Here is a 23041-nt window from a genome sequence, read left to right as displayed (position 1 = left end):
AAAAATGTATTAAATTGTTTTTTATCTCACCAATCTACACACAATACCCCATAATGACAAAGAAAAAACAGGTTTTTAGAATGTTTGTAAATGTATAAAAATAAAAAACTGAAATATCACATTTACATTAGTATTCAGACCCTTTACTCGTTACTTTGTTGAAGCACTTTTGGCAGCGATTAAAGCCTCAAGTCTTTTTGGGTATGACGCAACAAGCTTGGCACACCTGTATTTGGGGAGTTTCTCCCATTCTTCTCTGCAGATCCTCTCAAACTCTGTCAGGTTGGATGGGGAGCCTCAATGCACAGCTATTTTCAGGTCTCTGCAGAGATGTTCGATCAGGTTCAAGTCTGGGTTCTGGTTGGGCCACTCAAGGACATTCAGAGAATTGTCCCAAAGCCATTCCTGCGTTGTCTTGGCTGTGTGCTTAGGGTAGTTGTCCTGTTGAAAAGGTGAACCTTCGCCCCAGTCTGAGGTCCAGAGCGCTCTGAAGCAGGTTTTCATCAGGCCAAAGAGTTCAATCTTGGTTTCATCAGACCAGAGAATCTTGTTTCTCATGATCTGAGAGTCCTTCAAGTGCCTTTTGGCAAACTCCAAGTGGGCTGTCATGTGCCTTTTACTAAAAAGTGGCTTCCATCTGGCCACACCACCATTAAAGCCTGATTGGTGGAGTGCAGCAGAGATGGTTGTCCTTCTGGAAGGGTGTCCCATCTCCACAGAGGAACTCTGGAGCTCTGTCAGAGTGACCATCGGGTTCTTTGTGACCTCCCTGACCAAGGCCCTTCAAACCCGATTGTTCAGTTTGGCCAGGCAGGCCAGCTCTAGGAAGAGTCTTGGTGGTTCCAAACTTCTTCCATTTAAGAATGATAGAGGCCACTGTGTTCTTGGGAAACTTCAATGTTTTGGTACCTTTCCCCAGATCTGTGCCTCGACACAATCCTGTCTCAGAGCTCAACTGACAGTTCCTTTGACCTCACAGCTTGGTTTTGGCTCTGACATGCACTGTCAACTGTGGGACCTTATATAGACAGGTGTGTGACTTTCCAAATCAAGTTGTAGAAACATCTCAAGGATGATCAATGGAAACAGGATGCACCTGAGCTCAATGTTCGAGTCTCATAGCAAAGGGTCTGAATACTTATGTAAATAAGGTATTTCATTTTTTTTAAAGCAATTTGCAAAAAAAATCTAAAAACATATTTTCACTTTGTCATTATAGGATATTGTGTGTAGATTGATGAGGATTTGTATTTATTTAATCCATTTTAGAATAAGGCTTTAACGTAACAAAATGTGGAAAAAACAATGGGGTCTGAATAATTTCAGAATGCACTAGTAGTCTTTTCCTTTTTCTGACAGCTGGAGCAGAAAATCTCCATTGCTATTGTTATCTACAAATGCATTTGGAGCATGTGTTTTTAATTTACAGTGATAAATAGGCCTACATCAAGATAACAAGCTAATAGGAATTTAGCTAGCTGATGATATTTCACTTAGCTAGCTATACAGTATGTACAGTTGGCTAGCTAGCAGCTCATTAACCCACACAGAGTGGCCTTCCTATGCTAGCTAGCAGCTAATATATAGTATATTGTTTCTTTTTTTCATTTTCAAAATGTATACTTACTAGAATACATTCACACCTATGCCCTCGAAGCGGCCAGTCTTTTGCAGCGAAGAGTTGACAAGCGGAGGCCCTTTTCAGGTCAAACAACAAATTCAGCAGAAGTTCCACCCCCATTCATTTTCAAATTAAGGCACACAGAGAAATGTGCGGGGGATTGTGGGAAGATGAGCGGCGAGAACCCTGCTAGTGGAGCAGTACAAAAAGTTGAGCTTTGCTCTACTTTATGCGAATATAAAACTAAATTAAGTGAAGCGTTGGAGCGAAGGGTTGTCAAGAGGAGGCAACGCCTCTGGTAGAAACCAGAGTGGCACCTGTTATCATACCATTATACCAGGCCCCACACGCAGAAATATCAGCCCACAGAGAGAAGGACGAGATTTAAATCAACTTTCTAGAGCAATGGTCACCAAGGCATTCCTAGTCAATTGCCAAACATATCCCCTTACACTGTGTATAAGGCAGTAGTTTTGGAATTGTTAGTTAGATTACTTGTTGGTTATTACTGCATTGTCGGAACTAGAAGCACAAGCATTTCGCTACACTCGCATTAACATCTGCTAACCATGTGTATGTGACAAATAAAATTAGATTTGATTAGATTTGATTAAAAAAAAAACATTTCTGTAAAAAAAACAAAGATAAAGCCTTGTGTTCCTTTTTTTGTTGGCGGTAGATGCACCCGATTCAGCTGCCCCGCGCCGAGTAGGCAAACTGTTGCCATTGTGAATCATTTCATGTCTGAAGGTACAAACTCTGCCTTCCCAGCGGGCCCAGAGAGCAAATCAAGTGCACTATAGGTTTACCGCTGGCCAATCGGATGGCTCAGATTATAGTGTCTGCAGTAATGTAGCAGGCATAAGAAATCTACAGCAAAGTTGATACTGTGATATTTCAAAATGTTTCAAACTATGACTACAGAGAGACTGTCAACGAATACAGCTATGAGCTGCTGTTTTTATGACTTCATGTTTAAGTTCTTACTCAGCACTGTCAACACTTTGTATTCAACACTTTTATTAGCCATAAAATGCACTTTCTTCCTATTTCCACTCAGCGCTACAACAAGCACTAAAGCAGTAATGAATGAGTAAGTTGATCTGTAGGCTTCCGTTGTTATTATTAGCGGCTTGGGTCTTTTTTAATATCAAGGAATATTTCACTTTCTCTGTTCATAGGAGTAACAATATGAATTTGTGCATGATGCAGAAATAATGCGATGTGACTCGAGTTTCGCCATCAGCTGAAGACGGTGTCCCTTTTTGGTTAGTGTCAGTGGAGGAAAGGGAGAGCGGAGGGCTGTTGAGTGGCGAACCCTCAATCTTCTGCTCTTTCCCTCTGCTGAGACAGACCATCAGATGCATGCAACATCAGCCCAGTAAAATAGAAAGCAAATGATTTAAATCTCAACTTGCATTTTGACTCAGAAAGTGATCTTGACCTAGAAAAGGTTGGTGACCACTTCTAGAGTTTTCCCTGTTAACACTTTCAACATTTCTCTTTACTGTGGCAATTGTGATCGAATCAACGTAATATTAGCCACTTTCAATTCAACATAATGAAATAAAACTAACTATGCAAGAGATTTTGTTGTAGGCAGAACACATCGGAGTAGGATTCTATTGCATTGACACCAGTGAATGGGAGTGGAGCGGAGCTGGAGCGGAGCATGCCCAATTTGACTGGTCTGAGGAGCAAGGTTCTCAAAGGCTGGAGCGCCAGCCTTCTCGCACCTTCCAATTTCCCTACAGTAGCGCTCACTTCATGAGCTCAGGGCCTGCCCGGCCCAGCATGCATTTGTAGTCTACTTGTGTGCTGCTATAGACCGTTGCTTTAGCTACTGTCATGGAGTTCGCTCAATATTTTCAGAAATAAACTGATAGAACACACACGTGCTAAATCAAGGTGACTTACATAGATGAGGACCGAGAGCAAGAAAGGGAGTGTGGTGATGTAATGTCCACAACTAAAGAATCGTTGTGGAATCTGAATAGACACATATCCCCAAGGCATGATGGTGTACTTGATATGTGCACATGCTAAAAGAAAGGAACGAGGTGTGTCATTGTAGCAAAGTATTTATAAACTAATAATCAGATCTCTTCAACGTTTCGTTCATTTTTTACAGGAGGGAGATTCCGGAAGCGCTGGACAGGCGGGAGCACACGGAGGGAAGAGACGGAGAGACAGCCTGGTGCGTGGGGCTGCCACAGGAGGCCTGGTTAGTGGAGGAGGCACCGGATGAGACCACCGAGCCTGCACAACCTGTCCCGGCTAGATACTCCCCGTAGCCCGGCAAGTGCAGCGGGGTGGAACAGACCGCACTGGGCTGTGCTGGCGAACCGAGGACACCGTGCGTAGGGCTGGTGCCATATAACCCAGGCAGAGGAGACGCACTGGAGACTAGATGCGCTGAGCCGGCTTCATTCCTCCTGGATCGATGCCCACTCTAGCCCGGCCGATACAAGGAGCTGCGATGTAGCGCACCCACGGTAAGCACGGGGAGTTGGCTCAGGTCTCCTACCTGACTTAGCCACACTCCCCGTGTGCCCCCCCCAATAAATTTTGGGGCTGCCTCTCGTCCCTGTTGTGCTGCCGTGCTAACTCCTCATATCGCCGCCGCTCTGCTTTAGCTGCCTCCAGCTATTCCCTGGGGCGGCGATATTCCCCAGCCTGTGCACAGGGTCCCTTACCGTTCAAAATCTCCTCCCATGTCCAGGAGTCCAGAACTTTCCGCTCCTGGTTACCATTCTGCTTGGTCCGGTTGTGATGGGTACTTCTGTCACGATCGTCGTAGGTGGAAGAAGGAGAGGACCTAGGTGCAGTATGGTAAGTGTTCATGTTGTAAATTTAATCAAAACTGAACACTAAACAAAATAACAACGAGGAATAACGAGAACGAAACAGTTCTGTCAGGTGATACACACAAAACAGAAAACAATTACCCACAACTCAAGGGCGAAAACCCGGCTGCCTAAGTATGGTTCTCAATCAGAGACAACGATTGACAGCTGCCTCTGATTGGGAACCATACCAGGCCAAACACATAGAAATACAAACATAGAAAAAAACATAGACTACCCACCCACATCACACCCTGACCAAACTAAAAATAGAAACATACAAAGCAATCTACGCTCAGGGCATGACACATTGAATATCCCTTTGAGCATGGTGAAATTATTAATTACATTTTGGATGGTGTATCAATAGACGTAATCACTCCAAGGACACGGGCGTCCTTCCTAACTCAGTTGCCAAAGAGGAAGGAAACCGCTCAGGCCAATGATGACTTTAAAACAGTTACATAGTTTAACTACAGCATTGTAGCAAAAAAAAGTACTTTATCCTGAATACAAAGTGTTATGTCTGGGACAAACCAATGAGTACCACTCTTCATATTTTCAAGCATGGTGGTGGCTGCAAATTTGTTTGTCATCAGCATGGACTAGGGAGTATTTTTTAAATAAATGAAACGGAAGAGAGCTAAGCACAGGCAAAATCCTAGAGGATAACCTGGTTAAGTCTGCTTTCTTGTGAGACAAATTCACCTTTCAGCAGGACAATAACCTAAAACAATAACCAATAACCTAAAGCCAAATTTACACTGGAGTTGCTTACCAAGACAACATTGAACATTCCTGAGTGGCCTAGTTACAGTTTTGACTTAAATTGGCTTGAAAATCTATGGCAAGACCTGAAAATGGTTGTCTAGCAATGTTCAACAACCAATTTGACAGAGCTTGAAGAATTTTGAAAAGAATAATGTATAAATATTGTACAATCCAGGTGTGGAAAGCTCTTAGAGACTTACCCAGAAAGTCTCACAGCTGCTATCGCTTCCAAAGGTGCTTCTACAAAGTATTGACTCAGTGGTGTGAATACTTATTTATGTAAATGAGATATTTCTGTATTTAATTTTCCCAAAATAATCTACAATTTCTAAAAACATGTTTCCACTTTGTCATTATGGGGTATTGCATGTAGATGGCTGATAAAAAAAATGAATTCAGGCTGTAACACAAGTAAATGTGGAATAAGTCAAAGGGTATGAATACTTTTTAAGGCACTGTAACTACATGCCCACCTAGTGACATCTTGGCACACCTGATCCAGGTATTGTAAAAAGAAAAAAAAAAAAAAAAGATCACTGTCATTATATCAAATTGTTAATCGAACTCTATGATGTTTGGCTGTAATGCCACATAGCACACATTTTTGACACAAATGTAAACAACCTTTGGGACAATCTCATTAGGTTTCAAAGCTATTGTAATTGCAGTTTGCACAATAACTTTAACATGTGACGCAGATGCACCAGGTTCAAATGTTTACTCACGTTGTGTCCCTTGGACCTTGGGAGGATGGGGTTGTATGAGATAGCTACTGAGTAGAGGGGACATTGACGGGTCACCATCTCAAATGGCAAGGGTGGGCAGTTCAATATTGGTTTCTTATGGTGTTATTATAGTTCACGTGTCCACTGTCCACCTAGGTAATTGTTTTGGAGGGTGGGTGCTCCATATGTTAAACAGCGAAGTTAACTATAGTGTATAGCCAAGTTTTGAGGATATATCCTTTAGAATGTAATTTAAATATCTTTACAATTAGTTTTAGAACACCTACTCATTCAAGGGTTTTTCTTTATCTTTACTATGAAATAACACATACGGAAAAAACTATGAAGTAACACATATGGAATCATGTAGTAACCAAAAATGTGTTAAACAAATAAAAACATTTTTTTTCACTCTTCAAGTGTGCAAAGCTGTCATCAAGGCAAAGGGTGGCTATTTGATGAATCTGTTTGTTTAACACTTTTTTTCATAGTTTTGATGTCTTCACTATTATTCTACAATGTAGAAAATAGTAAAAATAAAGAAAAACCCTTGAATGAGTAGGTGTTCTAAAACCTTTAACTGGTAGTGTACAGCTACAAAATTAATAGAAATCCAATAGGAGAAAAAAACATGTTAATCCTATAGGATCATATAGTATTCCAATACAAAGATCCAAATAGATTCCAATAGAAAAAAAAAATCTGCTTTTGGAACCAGTCCTATTGGACTCCAACAGGATTCTATCCTATAGGATTTTATTTACAAGGATATAATAGAAAAATCCTGGTATAGCGGTCTAAGTTTCTGCCTCAGGACAACATATGCACATTGTGCATGAAGGAATAGTGAAGACATGAGACCCACAGCTCAAAAATATCACCTATTGATCTTAAGGACAACGCCATATCCTACCTAGACTAGCCTACAACACCACAATGCAATGAATAATTCCATTATTGTTTTCAAGTGAGTACAAAATTCTACTCTAGGCTGCAGTAAAAATATCATTTGAATAACCCCACAAAAGCCTTGTAATTTGATTAGTTGTGGGTCTACTCTTTACAGTTTATAAGGTCTAGAAAGGCACAGTAGCAGGTCAGTCTGTCTGTTTTTTAAATTCTGATACTGAGATATGCTGTCTGTTGCGGATCATCATTTTCCCAAGTCGTCCTATAATACTGTGGCCACATATGCTCCAGGCGGGCCCAGTTATTCAGAAAAGCACACGCTCTGCCTCCTCTCCAATTCGAGCAGCTATTCCTCGCACACCTAGAACCTAATGCTTCAATATAAATATTTGTCACTTAACTTTTAAAATGTATTACTTTTTATAAGTGGTAAAAACACAACCAGACACAATGTTTTAACCTGATTAGGTTACATCAAAAGTCAACACAGTCCTCAAATGCATATTGCCATTACATTTGGAGAAAAACATAATGGGGATGATTTTCATGTTGTGGTAATATTAAGTAAAACTTAAATATGACATTTTCTAAATGTTCTTGAAATGTTCTGAGGACATCCAATACAAGGTAAAATTTATATTGTGTGAACATCAATGGAATATTATGTTAAACCTAAAACAACTATGCAATGAACATCATAAAAACGGACCTATTTCATTCTTACAACATTAAAGGCAATGTCCTGTGTAACATAACTTAAACATTGTATGAATGTCATCACAACTGAGCATATTTTGTGTTTTGGGAACCTAAACATGTTTATGTACCAACACTGTTCCCACAAACTAATTGCACTACCGTTCAAAGGCTACCGTTCACTTAGATATGTCCTTGTTTTTAAATGAAAAGCACATTTTTTGTCCATTAAAAGATATATCAGATAAGATGTATCATTACATTGGTAATGTTGTAAATGACTATTGTTGTAATTGACTATTGTAGCTGGAAACATCTGCTGGAAACAGCAGATTTTTTTAGGGGGTTATCTTCATAGGCGTACAGAGGCTCCTTTATCAGCATCCATCACTCCTGTGTTCCAATAGCACATTGTGTTAGCTAATCCACGTTTATCATCTCAAAAGGCTAATTGATCTTTAGAAAACCCTTTTGCAATTATGTTAGCACAACTGAAAACTGATGTTCTGAAGCAATAAAACTGGCCTTCTTTCGACTAGTTGAGTATCTGGAGCATCAGCATTTGTGGGTTCAATTACAGGCTCAAAATGGCCAGAAACAAATAACTTTCTTCTGAAACTCGTCAGTCTATTCTTGTTCTGAGAAATGAAGGCTATTCTATGCGAGAAATTGCCAAGAAACTGAAGATCTCGTACAACGCTGTATACTACTCCCTTCACAGAACAGCGCAAACGGGCCCTAACCAGAATAGAAAGAGGAGTGGGAGGCCCCGTTGCACAACTGAGCAAGAGGACAAGTACATCAGTGTCTAGTTTGAGAAACAGACACCTCACAAGTCCTCAACTGGCAGCTTCATGAAATAGTACCCGCAAAACACCTGTCTCAACGCAGGTAGCCTAGTGGTTAGAGCAGACTAGTAACCGAAAGGTTGCAAGATTGAATCCCTGAGCTGATAAGGTAAAACATTTGCCGTTCTGCCCCTGAACAAGGCAGTTAACCCACTGTTCCTAGGCTGTCATTGAAAATAAGAATTTGTTCTTAACTGACTTGCCTAGTTAAGTAAAGGTAAAATAAACTAAAAAACAGCGAAACTGGCAGCTTCATTAAATAGTACCCGCAAAACAACCGTCTCAATGGCAACAGTGAAGAGGTGACTCCGGGATGCTGGCCTTCAAGGCAGAGTTGCAAATAAAAAGCCATATCTTAGACTGGCCAATAAAAATGAAAGATTAAGATGGGCAAAAGAACACAGACACTGAACAGAGGAACTCTGCCTAGAAGGACAGCATCCTGGAGTCGCCTCTTCACTGTTGACGTTGAGACTGGTGTTTTGCGGGTGCTATTTAATGAAGCTGCCAGTTGAGGACTTGTGAGGCGTCTGTTTCTCAACGTTTTGGTAACATATCTTTTGTGATGTTACCACAGTGTTCCCACCAGACTGTTTCCACAACCTAATGACACATTTCCGGAACATTTAATGAACAGATTAAATGTGTTATAGGAACGTTCTTGCAACATCAGGTTTTATACAACAACAACAAAATATCTCCCTTTTGTGGAATGTTCTGTGGTGGTTGTTACAACATTTTTGTGAATGTTACAATAACATTCCAAGGATATTTCATATAAAACATTTTTGATAAATAAATAGATTTGATCAAAAACATTCTCTGAATTCTCTGAATGTTTTTGGGATGTTATAATCTTAATGTTAGATAACTTGAATATAATAGGAATATTAGCTAATGTTCTGGGAATGTTCCTGGTTTTCTGGAGAATATCTATTCATTTTTATATTTAAAGAGGACATTTGCCATTGGCTACGCCGATTCGCATTATGAGAAATCACCCGGATTTTAATGTCTATGGAAATCCCATGCAGCCAATGTTATCCTCACAAATAATCCTGATAGGTTTCTGCAATGACCTTAGTGATCACTGTTTTACAGCCTGTGTTCGAAATAGCTGCTCAGTGAAACGACCTGTCCTGATTTGTCATAGACGCTTGCTAAAAAACTTTAATGAGCAAGCCTGCCTTCATAAACTTGCCTCTGTAAAATAGTATAGAATTAGCTTGATTCCCTCTATCGAGGACGCTTGGACCTTTAAAAAAAATATATATATATTCAGTGGTATTGTTAACAAACACGCCCCCATAAAGAAAATTAGAATTAAAAACAGGTTCTGCCCCTGGTTAGACTGTGATCTTGCAGAGTTACTCCACCTCAAGAATTGCATTTGGTGAAAGGCTCGGCACATGCAAACTCAGGCTAACTGGCTATCGTTCAGGCAAATGAGAAATAAGTGCACTCAGGCTATCCGGAAGGCCAAAGTTATTTACTTTAAGGAGCAGTTCTCTCTTTGTGGGTCTAACCACAAGAAGACACCTGCCCATGTCCTTTAATGTTGATGATGTGGTTGTTACTGACATGAAGCACATAGCTGAGCTCTTTAATCACCACTTCATTAAGTCAGGGTTCCTATTTGACTCAGTCATGCCTCCTTGCCCGTCCAACATTTCCTCATCTCCTACCCCTTCTAATGCTACTATTCCTGATGCTTTACCTCTTTTTTCCCCTTTTTATTTTTTTACTTATTTAACCAGATAGACTAGTTGAGAACAAGTTCTCATTTGCAACTGCGACCTGGCCAAGATAAAGCATAGCAATTCGACACATACAACAACACAGAGTTACACATGGAATAAACAAAACATACAGTCAATAATACAGTAGAACAAAAGAAAACAACAAGTCTATATACAGTGAGTGCAAATGAGGTAAGTTAAGGAAATAAATAGGCCTTGGTGTCGAAGTAATTACAATATAGAAATTAAACACTGGAATGCAAGATCGGCAGAAGATGAATGTGCAGGTAGAGATAATGGGGTGCAAAGGAGCAAAATAAATAAATACCAGTATGGGGATGAGGTAGGTAGGTAGATGGGCTGTTTACAGATGGGCTATGTACAGGTGCAGTGATCTATAAGCTGCTCTGACAGCTGGTGCTTAAAGCTAGTGAGGGAGATGTGAGTCTCCAACTTCAGAGATTTTTTACAATTCGTTCCAGTCATGGGCAGCAGAAAGGGTTTAGACCCTTTCTTCTTTAAGGTTGCTGCCCCTATCATCGCCAAGCCTGTCTCTCCTTTCTGTGGAGGTTCCCATTGCCTGGAAGGCAGCCATGGTTCATCCTTAATTTAAAAGGGGAGATCAAGCTGATCCTAACTGTTATAGGCATATTTCTATTTTGCCCTGTTTATCAAAAGTGTTGGAAAAACTTGTCAATAAACAACTGACTGGCTTTCTTCATATCTATATGATATTCTCTCGGGCATGCAATCTGTTTCCGCTCAGGTTATGGATGTGTCACTGCAACCTTAAAGGTCCTCAATGATGTCACTATTGCCCTTGATTCTAAGCAATATTGTGCTGCTATTTTTATTGACATGGTCAAAGCTTTTGATACAGTAGACTATTCCATTCTTGTGGGCCAGCTAAGGAGTATTGGTGTCTCTGAGGGGTCTTTGGCCTGGTTTACTAACTACCTCTCTCAAAGAGTGCAATGTATAAAGTCAGAAGATCTGCTGTCTCAGCCACTGCCTGTCAACAAGGGAGTACCCCAAGGCTCGATCCTAGGCCCCACACTATTTGTAATTTACATCAACAACATAGCTCAGGCAGTAGGATGCTCTCTCATCCATTTATATGCAGATGAAACAGTCTTATACTCAGCTGGTCCCTCCCTGGATTTTGTGTTAAATGCTCTACAACAAAGCTTTCTTAGTGTCCAACAAGCTTTCTCTACCCTTAACCTTGTTCTGAACACCTCAAAAACAAAGGTCATGTGGTTTGGTAAGAAGAATGTTTCTCAAATGTAAGATTTCGAAGTTGTTCCAAACTTCAAATTTCGAAGTGTTTGGTTACTTCTCTGTATCGTTCCAAAGTTACATTTAGGCATTAACTCCGAATTCTTAAGTATAGGCATTAACTCAGAATTCTTAAGGTTAGGCATTGACTCAGAATGGTTAAGGTAAGGGTTAAGGTTGGGGATAGGCTTAAAACTCAAATAGTTTAAAACAACTTTCTATTGCTGGATTTGAACATACAACATTTACGCCCTAGCAAAACCAAAGCCAACTTGAAGGTAACACTGCTCACTGTTGCCACTTGTGGCCGGTTCCCAAGTCATCTCCAGACATCCTCAGACATGGATGGTTGTCTAATACTGACTTGTGTGATACAAGTCAGTACTCACCTGAGTGACCTTCCTGAAAACATCAGCTATGCAGGTGTCTTCTATCGCAGGTTAACACTTAATCTGATAAAATCTAGGTCTAAGTGTACACCTCATGTATTCCTACGCACTAAATGGATTTTGTACTCCCATTCCTGGTGTCCTCAGTAGGCCTCAGTCCTCAGTCCTCAGTATCTAATATAATACATTCTTTATCAAAACATTGTTTGTTTTTGTAGTTAAATGTCTAATTTGGCTGTTCATCATGGGTTTAAATGGGTGAAAAGAAGGCTTCAACTTCCTGTTCATTTTGTCTGTCCTTATTCAACAATAATACGTTCTTAGACCAAAGAGTGAAGGAATAAAAACTTCACATTTTGTGATGACAGCAATGATACTGGTGAGCAATGACCGTTCTGTGGGCTATAATAAACATAATAGATTTCAAGTCCATAGAAAGGAAGACAGAAGATACTAACCGAGTAAAAGAACTTTGATTTCTCTGCGTTCTCTCTTCTTCTGCTTTCGGAGAATCCTCTGAATCTCCTTGTCAATAGCAATAGTCTGCCTCTCTTCAATGTCCAGGAAACAAACGCAGGTCCGACGGCACCATTGCCAGCACGCCATGTCAAACTCACTAAAATAGGTAGATAAATAGATGTGTTTATAAATAGGCATACTATATTTCTCAGGCTAAACCCAATAAAGTTGGCAGACATGTGCACCGAATATAGTCATTCACCTGCGCACCAGGAAATTACGAGTGGTGTTTTTTCCCTCAGAATCAGAAACGTGATCATTGCATAATGTTTCTCAAACTGCTTCTTCATACCATTGAAACACAAATGAGTCTCAATCATCAGACACAGATTGATTTTACTCTACTTTTTATTGCCTTTTTTATAATGGTCGTTAAATCACAATTAACTTTCCCGTTAGAAACCCTATGACAATTCTTGTCACGAACAAACATGGAAGTTATTAAAAACAAATAAGTCATATGTTTTAATCAAAACGATTTACCTTCAATGTGTCACACGCCTTGTAAAGCAGATAGGCCTACACAAGACTTTCGTTGTGCCCGATCCATTCTTCCCGTGTCTCTAATATATTTATTTTAACTACATGAATTTTCCGTTGAAGCATGACAGACTATTTCCAGGTTTCAATAGCTTTTCATCTAAAACAAGTAAGCAGATCCGTGAATAGGTCTACGGTTTCCGTAGAATATGCAGAGTATGTAGTTTGATGAAACACTCTCAGTCAGTTGAGAACAGCAAATTGAGAAGTCCCTCGGGCACATAGCCTAGAATAAATACTTTCAGACTTTGCTGGAGCAGGTTACTCATCATTTTCCTATTTCTAACGAACATTTCTTATGTATAATTACAGTGTCAATAGACATATGAATCATTCTAAAAGTGTTTTTGGTGTGAAATTAATGGCACAACAGGTATTTGTCACTCCTCTCCCTATCCAACTCTCTGTAAATCAGTGAATCTTTTGTCTCAGCAGGCAGAACCGGTTAGTCAGGACATTCATGCACTCTCCAACAGGTATCAGATATTAAGATTGCCTGAGCTCCACATTGCCATGGGAACAAGGTGTGGTAAGCCACTGTTGAGAAAGGGAGGGGAAGTGAGAACGATATGGTGAATGGACAGAAAAAGGAAAGTTCCCTTCTTTCTGCTAAATAGAGTAAATTAGGTGATAATAGTGATAACCCAAAGTCAGGGATGAGTACATGGAAGAGGAAGCTCAGCTCAGGCAGTATGAGGTACAGCCCAGGGGAGCTGCCCAACCTATTTCTATCTGTGGAAAATTGAATGAGGTAGCCAATACAAGGCATTATCAATGATTAATCCCAGAACAAATAATCTGGTATTTCATGCATGTTGCTCCTGCCTCTGTCTGCAATCTATGTTGCTATTGCATAGCAGCCTACCCTACTGTTCTACTATGCCTGATTACCTATGGTTCAACTTTGCTTTGTTGCCCTCTACTTGCTCCGCCCCACTCTGTGTATTGAGTGGAGTCCATCCACACAGGTGAGGAGGTTGATGATGTCAGAATAAGGTTATGTTAAGGCATGTTGTGAAAACAATAAAATATGCATTAATTTATGCATTTATGCAGCAAATCATGCTTTTCTAAAATAGTGCTAGTAAGTGTGTGTGTGACATACTCAAGAAAGACACACCTGTTTAACTACAGCACCAGTCAAAGGTTTGGACACAGCTACTCATTCAAGGATTTTTCTTTATTTTTACTGTATTCTACATTGTACAATAATAGTGAAGACATCAACACTAATGAAATAACACATATTTAATCATGTAGTAAACAAGTGTTAAACTAATCAAAATATATTTTAGATTTTAGATTCTTCAAAGTAGCTACCCTTGATGACAGCTTTGCACACTCTTAGCATTCTCTCAACCAGCTTCACTTGGAATACCTTTCCAAAAGTCTTGAAGGAGTTTCCACATATGCTGAGCACTTGTTGGCTGCTTTTCCTTCACTCCAACACATCACTTCACTCCAACTCATCCCAAACCATCTCATTTGGGTTAAGGTCGAGTGATTGTGGAGGCTAGGTCATCTAATGCAGCACTCCATCACTCTTTTTCTAGGTCAAATAGCCCTTACACAGCCTGGAGGTGTGTTGGGTCATTGTCCTGTTGAAAAACAAATGATAGTCCCACTAAGCACAAACCAGATGGGATGGAGTAACACTGTAGAATGCTATGGTAGCCATGCTGGTTAAGTGTGCCTTGAATTCTAAATAAATCACAGACAATGTCACCAGCAAAGCACACCATGACACCTTCACTCCATGATTCGCGGTGGGAACCACCTTTATTGTCCACATGGTGTCACCTGGATCAACTTTATTAGAATACAGCAGTGGTGACGATGCATTGCTCCATTTAATCAATCAGCTGCATGAGTAAATTCTACACTGCAAAAAAACAAGATTGTTGTCAAATAAGGATAGTGGGAATGTGTGTGTGAAATACACTAGAATAAAGAAATCAATCAATCAACTAATCATGCACGTTGCTGCATCAAGTACCCTTTTCTTTGTGTTGCTCATCTGTATGCATGACTTTGCCTGGAATGCAAACTATTTCTGTTTCACTTTCACATTGTTTTAAAAAAGTGTGCAGACATAATACATGTATATGTGGGAAGCATGATACCCTAATAATGTACAGAATGTAAACTAAGTCAGTGGAACTGAGCCATACAGCACTCATAGTAGTGATGTGTCTCTGCAGTAGTAGGGCTATATCCAGTCCAAAGGTACAGTAGTTCATCAGTATCATCATCAGTGGAACATACAGTGCATTCTGAAACTATTCAGACCCCTTGACTTTTTCCACATTTTGTTAAGTTACAGCCTTATTCTAAAATTGATGAAATCGTTTTTTCCCCTCATCAATCTACACACCATACCCCATAATGACAAAGCAAAAACAGATTTTTAGAAATGTTTGTGAATTTATTTTAAAAAACAACAACTGAAATATCACATTTACATAAGTATTCAGACCCTTTACTCAGTACTTTGTTGAAGCACCTTTGACAACTATTACAGCCTTCTTGGGTATGACGCTACAAGCTTGCCACACCTGTATTTGGGGAGTTTGTCACTTTGTCACGTGCGCTGAATACAACTGTGAAATGCTTACTTACAGACCCTTAACCATCAATGCAATTCAAAAAGCGTTAAGAAAATATTTAACAAACTAAAGTAAAAAATAATAAAAAGTAACACAATAAAATAACAATAATGAGGCTATATACAGGGGGTTCCGGTACCGTGTCGATGTGCAGAGAGAGAAAGGTTAGTTGAGGTCATTTGTACATACAGGTAGAGGTAAAGTGGCTATGCATAGATAATAAACAGCGAGTAGCAGCAGTGTAAAAACAAATTAAAAACAAGTATCAAACCGGACAGCGGAAAACACACAATATAACGAACACCTTTACATAACAGAAACAAGCCCACACAAACACAAGGGGGCTAATCAAACTTAAATAACACCAACCCCAAAACCCCAACAAGGAACAAGTGAAAACAATTAGACAAAACCAAACGAAAAGGGAAAAAGGATCGGTGGCAGCTAGTAGACCGGCGACGATGACCGCCGAGCGCCACCCGAATGGGAAGGGGAGCCACCTTCGGGGATATTCATGACATCTCTATCCCCAACGCACTAGACGACCAGTTCTTATAGCCTTCAGCCGTACACTTATCCTACTCCTCCTCTTTTCATCTGGTGATGTAGAGGTTAACCCAGGCCCTGTAGCCCCAAGTTCCACTCCTATTCCCCAGGCACTATCATTGGTTGACTTCTGTAACCGTAAAAGCCTTGGTTTCATGCATGTTAACATCAGAAGCCTCCTCCCTAAGTTTGTTTTATTCACTGCTTTAGCACACTCTGCCAACTGTGATGTCCTAGCCATGTCTGAATCCTGGCTTAAGGAAGGCCACCAAAAATGTAGAAATTTCCATCCCCAACTACAACATTTTCCACCAAGATAGAACTGCCAAGGGGGGGAGTTGCAATCTACTGCAGAGACAGCCTGCAGAGTCCTGTCATGCTATCCAGGTGTGTGCCCAAACACTTTGAGCTTCTACTTTTAAAATCCACCTTTCCAGAAATAAGTCTCTCACTTTTGCCACTTGTTATAGATCCCCCTCAGCCCCCACCTGTGCCCTGGACACCATATGTGAATTAATTGTCCCCCATCTATCTTTAGAGTTTGTACTGTTAAGTGACCTAAACTGGGATATGCTTAACACCCCGGGCATCCTACGATCTAAGCTAGATGCCCTCAATCTCACACAAATTATCACGGAACCTACCAGGTACAACTCTAAATCTGTAAAAATGGGCACCCTCATAGATATCATCCTTACCTCTAAATACACCTCCGCTGTATTCAACCAGTATCTCAGCGATCACTGCCTCATTGCCTGTGTTCCTAATAGGTCCGCGGTCAAACGACCACCCATCATCACTGTCAAACGCTCCCTAAAACACTTCAGCAAGTGGGCCTTTCTAATCGACCTGGCCTGGGTATCCTGGAAGGTTGTTGACCTCATTCCGTCATTAGAGGATGCCTGGTTATTCTTTAAAAGTGCTTTCTTCACCATCTTAAATAAGCATGTCCCATTCAAAAAATGTAGTACTAAAAACAGATATAGCCCTTGGATCACTCCAGACCTGACTGCCATTGACCAGCACAAAAACATCCTGTGGCCTACTGCATTATCATCGAATAGCCCCAGTGATATGAAACTTTTCAGGAAAGTTTGGAACCAATATACACAGGCAGTTAAAATGCTAGCCTTTGCTTTCCTAGCGGAAATTTGCATCCTGTAGCACAAACTCCAAAACATTCTGGGACACTGTAAAGTCCATGGAGAATAAGAGCACCTCCTCCCAGCTGCCCACTGCACTGAGGTTAGGAAACACTGTCACCAACGATAAATCTATGATAATGTTTATGATAGCATTTTTCTAAGGCTGGCCATGCATTCCACCTGGCTGCCCCCACCCCGGTCAACAGCTCTGCACCCCGAACAGCAACTTGCCCAAGCCTCCCTATTTCTCCTTCACCCAAATCCAGATAGCTAATGTTCTGAAAGAGCTGCAAAATCTGGACCCCTACAAATCAGCTGGGCTAGACAATCTGGACCCTCTCTTACTTAAAATATCTTCAGCCATGGTTGCAGTCCCTATTACTAGAATGTTCAATCTCTCTTTCGTGTTGTCTTAGATCCCTAAAGATTGGAAAGCTGCTGCGGTCATCCGCCTCTTCAAAGGGGGTGACACTCTAGAACCAAACTGCTACAGACCTATATCTATCCTACCCCTGCCTTTCTAAAGTCTTCGAAAGCCAAGTTAAAAATCAGATCACCGACCATTTCGAATCCCACCGTACCTCCTCCGCTATGCAATCTGGTGTCCGAGCTGGTCATGGGTGCACCTCAGCCATGCTCAAGGTCCTAAACGATATCATAACCGCCACCGATAAAAAACAATACTGTGCAGCCGTATTCATCGACCTGGCCAAGGCTTTCGACTGTCAATCACTGCATTCTTATTGGCAGACTAAACAGCCTTGGTTTCTCAAATGATTGCTTCGCCTGGTTCACCAACTTCTTCTCTGATAGAGTTCAGTGTGTCAAATTGGAGGGCCTGTTGTCCGGACCTCTGGCAGTCTCTATGGGGGTGCCACAGGGTTCAATTCTCGGGTCGACTCTTTTCTCTGTATACATCAATGATGTCGCTCTTGCTAATGGTGATTCTTTGATACACCTCTACGCAGACGACACCATTCTGTATACTTCTGGCCCTTCTTTGGACACTGTGTTAGCAAACGTCAAGACAAACTTCAATGTCATACAACACTCCTTCCGTGGTCTCCAACTGCTCTTAAATGCAAGTAAAACTAAACGCGTGCTCTTCAACCGATCGCTGCCCGCACCTGCCCGCCCGTCTAGCATCACCACTGGACGGTTCTGACTTAGAATATGTGGACAACTACAAATACTTAGGTGTCTGGTTAGACTGTAAACTCTCCTTCCAGACTCCCATTATGAATCTTCAATCCAAAATTAAATCTAGAATTGGCTTCCTATTTCGCAACAAAGCATCCTTAAATCATGCTGCCAAACATACCCTCGTAAAACGGACTATCCTACCATTCCTCGACTTAGGCGATGTCATTTTCAAATTAGCCTTCAACCCTCTACCCAGCAAATTGGATGCAGTCTATCACAGTGTCATCTGTTTTGTCACCAAAGCCCCATATACTACCCACCACTGAGACCTGTATGCTCTCGATGGCTGGCCCTCGCTTCATATTCGTCGCCAAACCCAATGGCTCCAGGTCATCTATAAGTCTTTGATAGGTAAAGCCCTGCCTTATCTCAGCTCACTTGTCACCATTGCAGCACCCACCCGTAGCACACGCTGCAGCAGGTATATTTCACTCATCACCCCCAAAGCCAACTCCTCGTTTGGCCACCTTTCCTTCCAGTTCTCTAATGCCAATGACTGGAACGAATTGCAAAAATCACTGAAGCTGGAGACTTATATCTCCCTCACTAACTTTAAGCATCAGCTGTCAGAGCAGTTTACCGATCATTGCACCTGTACATAGCCCATCTGTAAATAGCCCACCCAACTACCTCATCCCCGGAATTTTCTGGAAATGTTCCATGGGAAGTTAAGCCAGGATTTGGGGAATTTTGCTTCAATTAATCAAAAAAGTTAGCATTTAACAGTGAACCTTTTTTTTGTGGGATACACATAAGGCAATTCTAGGTCTTGTGGCATATTTTGGTTACACTATCCCCAAATCAATGGAATTGCAACCCTCTGCATGCACAGTGCATTCTTCCATTACATGTGCAGTACACTCTTCCATCACATGTACAGCTGATTCTCAAGATCTTGCACACCAATGAGCCCACACTACTACAGTGTCTGTGCCAAGGACTACATACTTTCTCGTATGGTGTGATTGCAATACTGGGTGGGGTGAATATATTTTATATGACATACATGATTCTTTTCTTAACTAGTAAATAGTAGCCTACAGCAAAGTGTGTTTAAATAATTTCTAACTTTCTAACTTCTAACTCTAATTTATGCTAGTTAGGTTTTGCTATCATGTGGGTTTTAGCTTGCTTGAGCCTGCAAACTGAGGAGTGTTAATTCACCTGTTTCCATACATGTTTCATTTTGAAACATTTATCTTACAAAGGAGTTGTTTAATATAACTGCTTAACTATTTATCTGTAAATGGAATTGTATTTTGTTTGTTTTACTCTTTTTTTCCGAATCTTTACAGGAAAATGCAGCAGGCTCTATCTGATGGGTAGAGACATTTCACTGCAGCTAATGTAGAAGGAAAAGCTGTGTACATTTACAAATACTGTGCCAAATCATATTTGAAGAATGCAACAAAGATGCAGAATCATCTGGCCAAGTGCATAAAGTTCCCTCAGCGTTCACAACAAGCAACCTCTGAAAAAAAGTCCCTCTACTTCTATTCAATGTGAAAATTATTAATCAGACACCTTATCGATAGCAACAGCTCATGGTCTTCCTGGAATCAGAAGTTGTTTTTGACTCAATGGAGGAATGTAGTCAGAGAAATGCTGATGAATGTCTTGCTCAAGCTTTGTATGCCCCTGGTTCACCCCTGATGCTCACAGGCAATGTGTATTGGAAGAGATTTCTGAATGTTCTTCGCCCAGCATACACCCCTCCAATCAGACATGCTTTATCTACTAATTTGCAGGATGTAGAGTTCAGCAGAGTTCAAGTGAAGGTCAAGCAAATCATAGAGAAAGGAGAATGTATTGCAATCATTTCTGATGGGTGGTCGAGTGTTCGTGGGCAAGGAATAATTGACTACATCATCTCCACCCCTCAACCAGTATTCTACAAGAGCACAGACACAAGGGACAACAGACACACCGGTCTCTACATTGCAGATGAGCTGAAGGCAGTAGTTAATGACCTTGGACCACAGAAGGTATTTGCACTGGTGACAGACAATGCTGCGAACATGAAGGCTGCTTGGTCCAAAGTGGAGGAGTCCTACCCTCACCTAACACACCCATTGGCTGTGCTGCTCATGCATTGAATATGCTCCTCAATGACATCATGGCACTGAAAACAATGGATACACTCTACAAGAGAGCCAAATAAATGGTTAGGTATGTGAAGGGTCACCAAGTTATTGCAGCAATCTACATCACCAAGCAAAGTGAGAAGAATAAGAGCACCACATTGAAGCTGCCCAGCAACACCCGTTGGGGTGGTGTTGTCATCATGTTTGACAGTCTCCTGGAAGGGAAGGAGACTCTCCAAGAAATGGCCATATCGCTGTCTGCCGATATCGACAGCCCCATCAAGAGGATCCTCCTGGATTATGTATTTTGGGAGAGAGTGGTAAGCAGCCTGAAACTCCTGAAACCTATTGCAGTTGCCATCGCATGGATTGAGGGAGACCATGCCATCCTGTCTGATGTTCAGACTCTGCTTCCCGATGTAAGAGAAGAAATCCGTACCGCCCTGCCCACTTCACTGTTGCTCTAAGCAGAGGAAACTGCAGTTCTGAAATACATCAAAAAGTGTGAAGACTTCTGCCTGAAGCCCATACACGCTGTAGCGTACATGTTGGACCCCAAATATGCTGGCAAGAGAATCCTCTCTGGTTCAGAGATCGACAAGGCCTATGGTGTCATCACTACCGGGTCTCGCCACCTTGGCCTGGATGAGGGCAAGGTTCTTGGCAGTCTGGGAAAGTACACTTCCAAGCAAGGGCTTTTGGATGGAGATGCAATATGGCAGTCGTGCCAACATATCTCATCAGCCATCTGGTGGAAGGGACTTTGTGGATCTGGTGCTCTTTCCTTTGTTGCCTCCATTTTCCTCCAAATCCCAACAACATCAGACGCCTCAGAGACGCCTCAACTGGTCCTTGTTTGGGAACACACACACCAAAGCACGCAACAGGCTTGAAAAATTGGTGGCCATACAGGCAAATTTGAGGCTTTATGAGCCTAATGACGAGCCATCCTCAACAAGGTTGGAAAGTGACAGTGAAGATGAGGCCTCAGTCTGATGTTTAAGAGGTGGACATTGAGGAGGTCCAGGGAGAAGACATGGAAGCCTGAGAGGAAGACAACCAAAGCTTTAGTTTCTAGTCTATCATTTTACAGATGTACCCCCTCCCCGGCAGCTGAATGCCCCGGGCAGCAGGGTAGCCTAGTGGTTAGAGCGGTGGACTAGTAACCGGAAGGTTGCAAGTTCAAATCCCCAAGCTGACAAGGTACAAATCTGTCATTCTGCCCCTGAACAGGCAGTTAACCCACTGTTTCTAGGCTGTCATTGAAAATAAGAATTAGTTCTTAACTGACTTGCCTAGTTAAAAAAAAAAAAAAAACGTCACGTATGATCTCTCTCAGGTTTCCTGCGCCTCAGTGGAGGCGACTGGTCCGCTCCTGAACCACAGGATCTTCATTTTGGTCTGTGTCCTGCAGCTGGAGCCGCGAGTCGGAGAGCGGGTCCCTCTCCAGCCTGCTTGTAATGCTCGCACCTGGACTTAATCACCTCCCTGATTACCTTCCCTATATATGTCACTCCCTTTGATTCCTTCCCCAGGCGTTATTGTTTCTGTTCCAGTGTCATGTCGGTGTGTTGTTTGTGTTTATTGTTTTGCATTTAGTTGCGTTTTATTTATTAAAACACTCACTCCTTGAACTTGCTTCCCGACTCTCAGCGTACATCAACAGCTCGCAGATAGTATGGGTAGGCCTATAGCCTACATGATGAGATTATTGTGGACACAATAATTGCATCCTGGCACGCATCGATGCTCATGTCACCAGAATAAGACCCTCGATATTTATTGGAAAGGATAATCAAGGTCAGGCAGCTTGCACCTTCACCACCCTGTGAAGTTAATTTCATCTGTAGCCTAATAAACTGCATGGTTTCCAGACAAGTTGTAGTTGGAGGACCACACAACATGCCATGACTCAGAGCAGCGGTCTACCCTAAACCCTAAATCTTGTCATGAAAAATGTGGAAATTAAGCACGTTGAGACTAAACTGCTTGGTGTAACCCTGGATTGTAAACTGTCATGGTCAAAACATTGATGAAACAGTAGCTACAATGGGGAGAGGTCTGTCCGTAACAGCGCTGCTCTGCTTTCTTGACATTGCTGTCAACAAAACGAGTCCTCCAGGCCCTAGTTTTGTCACACCTGGACTACTGCCTAGTCATATGGTCAAGTGGGGCGGCAGGGTAGCCTAGTGGTTAGAGGGTTGGACTAGTAACCAGAAGGTTGCGAGTTCAAACCCCCGAGCTGACAAGGTACAAATCTGTCGTTCTGCCCCTGAACAGGCAGTTAACCCACTGTTCCCAGGCCGTCATTGAAAATAAGAATTTGTTCTTAACTGACTTGCCTGGTTAAATAAAGGTTAAAAAAATAAAAAAATAAAAATAAAAAAGTGCAATAAAGAGGGACATAGGCAAATTACAGTTGACCCAGAACAGAGCAGCATGGCTGTCCCTAAAATGTACATGGAGAGCTAACATCAATGACATGTCAATTTCTCATGGCTCAAAGTAGAGGAGTGATTGATTGCATCACTACTTCTCTTTATGATAGGTATTGACATGTTGAAAGCACCAAGCTG

The 23041-nt window shown here is 41.5% G+C and overlaps 1 protein-coding gene across 2 annotated transcripts in view; it reads right to left on the bottom strand.

The window, feature by feature from the left end:
- LOC109897477 (guanine nucleotide-binding protein subunit alpha-11) overlaps positions 1-13224 on the bottom strand; it is a 29861-nt gene extending 16637 nt beyond the window's left edge. The window contains exons 1-2 of one of the 2 annotated variants that reach the window (XM_031833278.1): positions 12825-13224; positions 12281-12438 (exon numbers count right to left, since the gene is read on the bottom strand). In XM_031833278.1, coding sequence (XP_031689138.1) covers positions 12281-12428 — 148 coding nt within the window. In that variant the 5' untranslated portion in view covers positions 12429-12438; positions 12825-13224. Of the gene's footprint in view, positions 1-4317; positions 4440-12280; positions 12439-12824 lie in introns of those variants that run through there. The other variant, XM_031833279.1, reaches the window with a different exon arrangement.
- Between the last annotated feature and the right edge of the window lie 9817 nt (positions 13225-23041).

Source organism: Oncorhynchus kisutch, linkage group LG10 (genome assembly GCF_002021735.2).
Source record: "Oncorhynchus kisutch isolate 150728-3 linkage group LG10, Okis_V2, whole genome shotgun sequence".
Classification (NCBI taxonomy): domain Eukaryota; kingdom Metazoa; phylum Chordata; class Actinopteri; order Salmoniformes; family Salmonidae; genus Oncorhynchus; species Oncorhynchus kisutch.
Note: the sequence above shows the minus strand (reverse complement) of the source record. Positions and strands in the feature narration are given on the sequence as shown.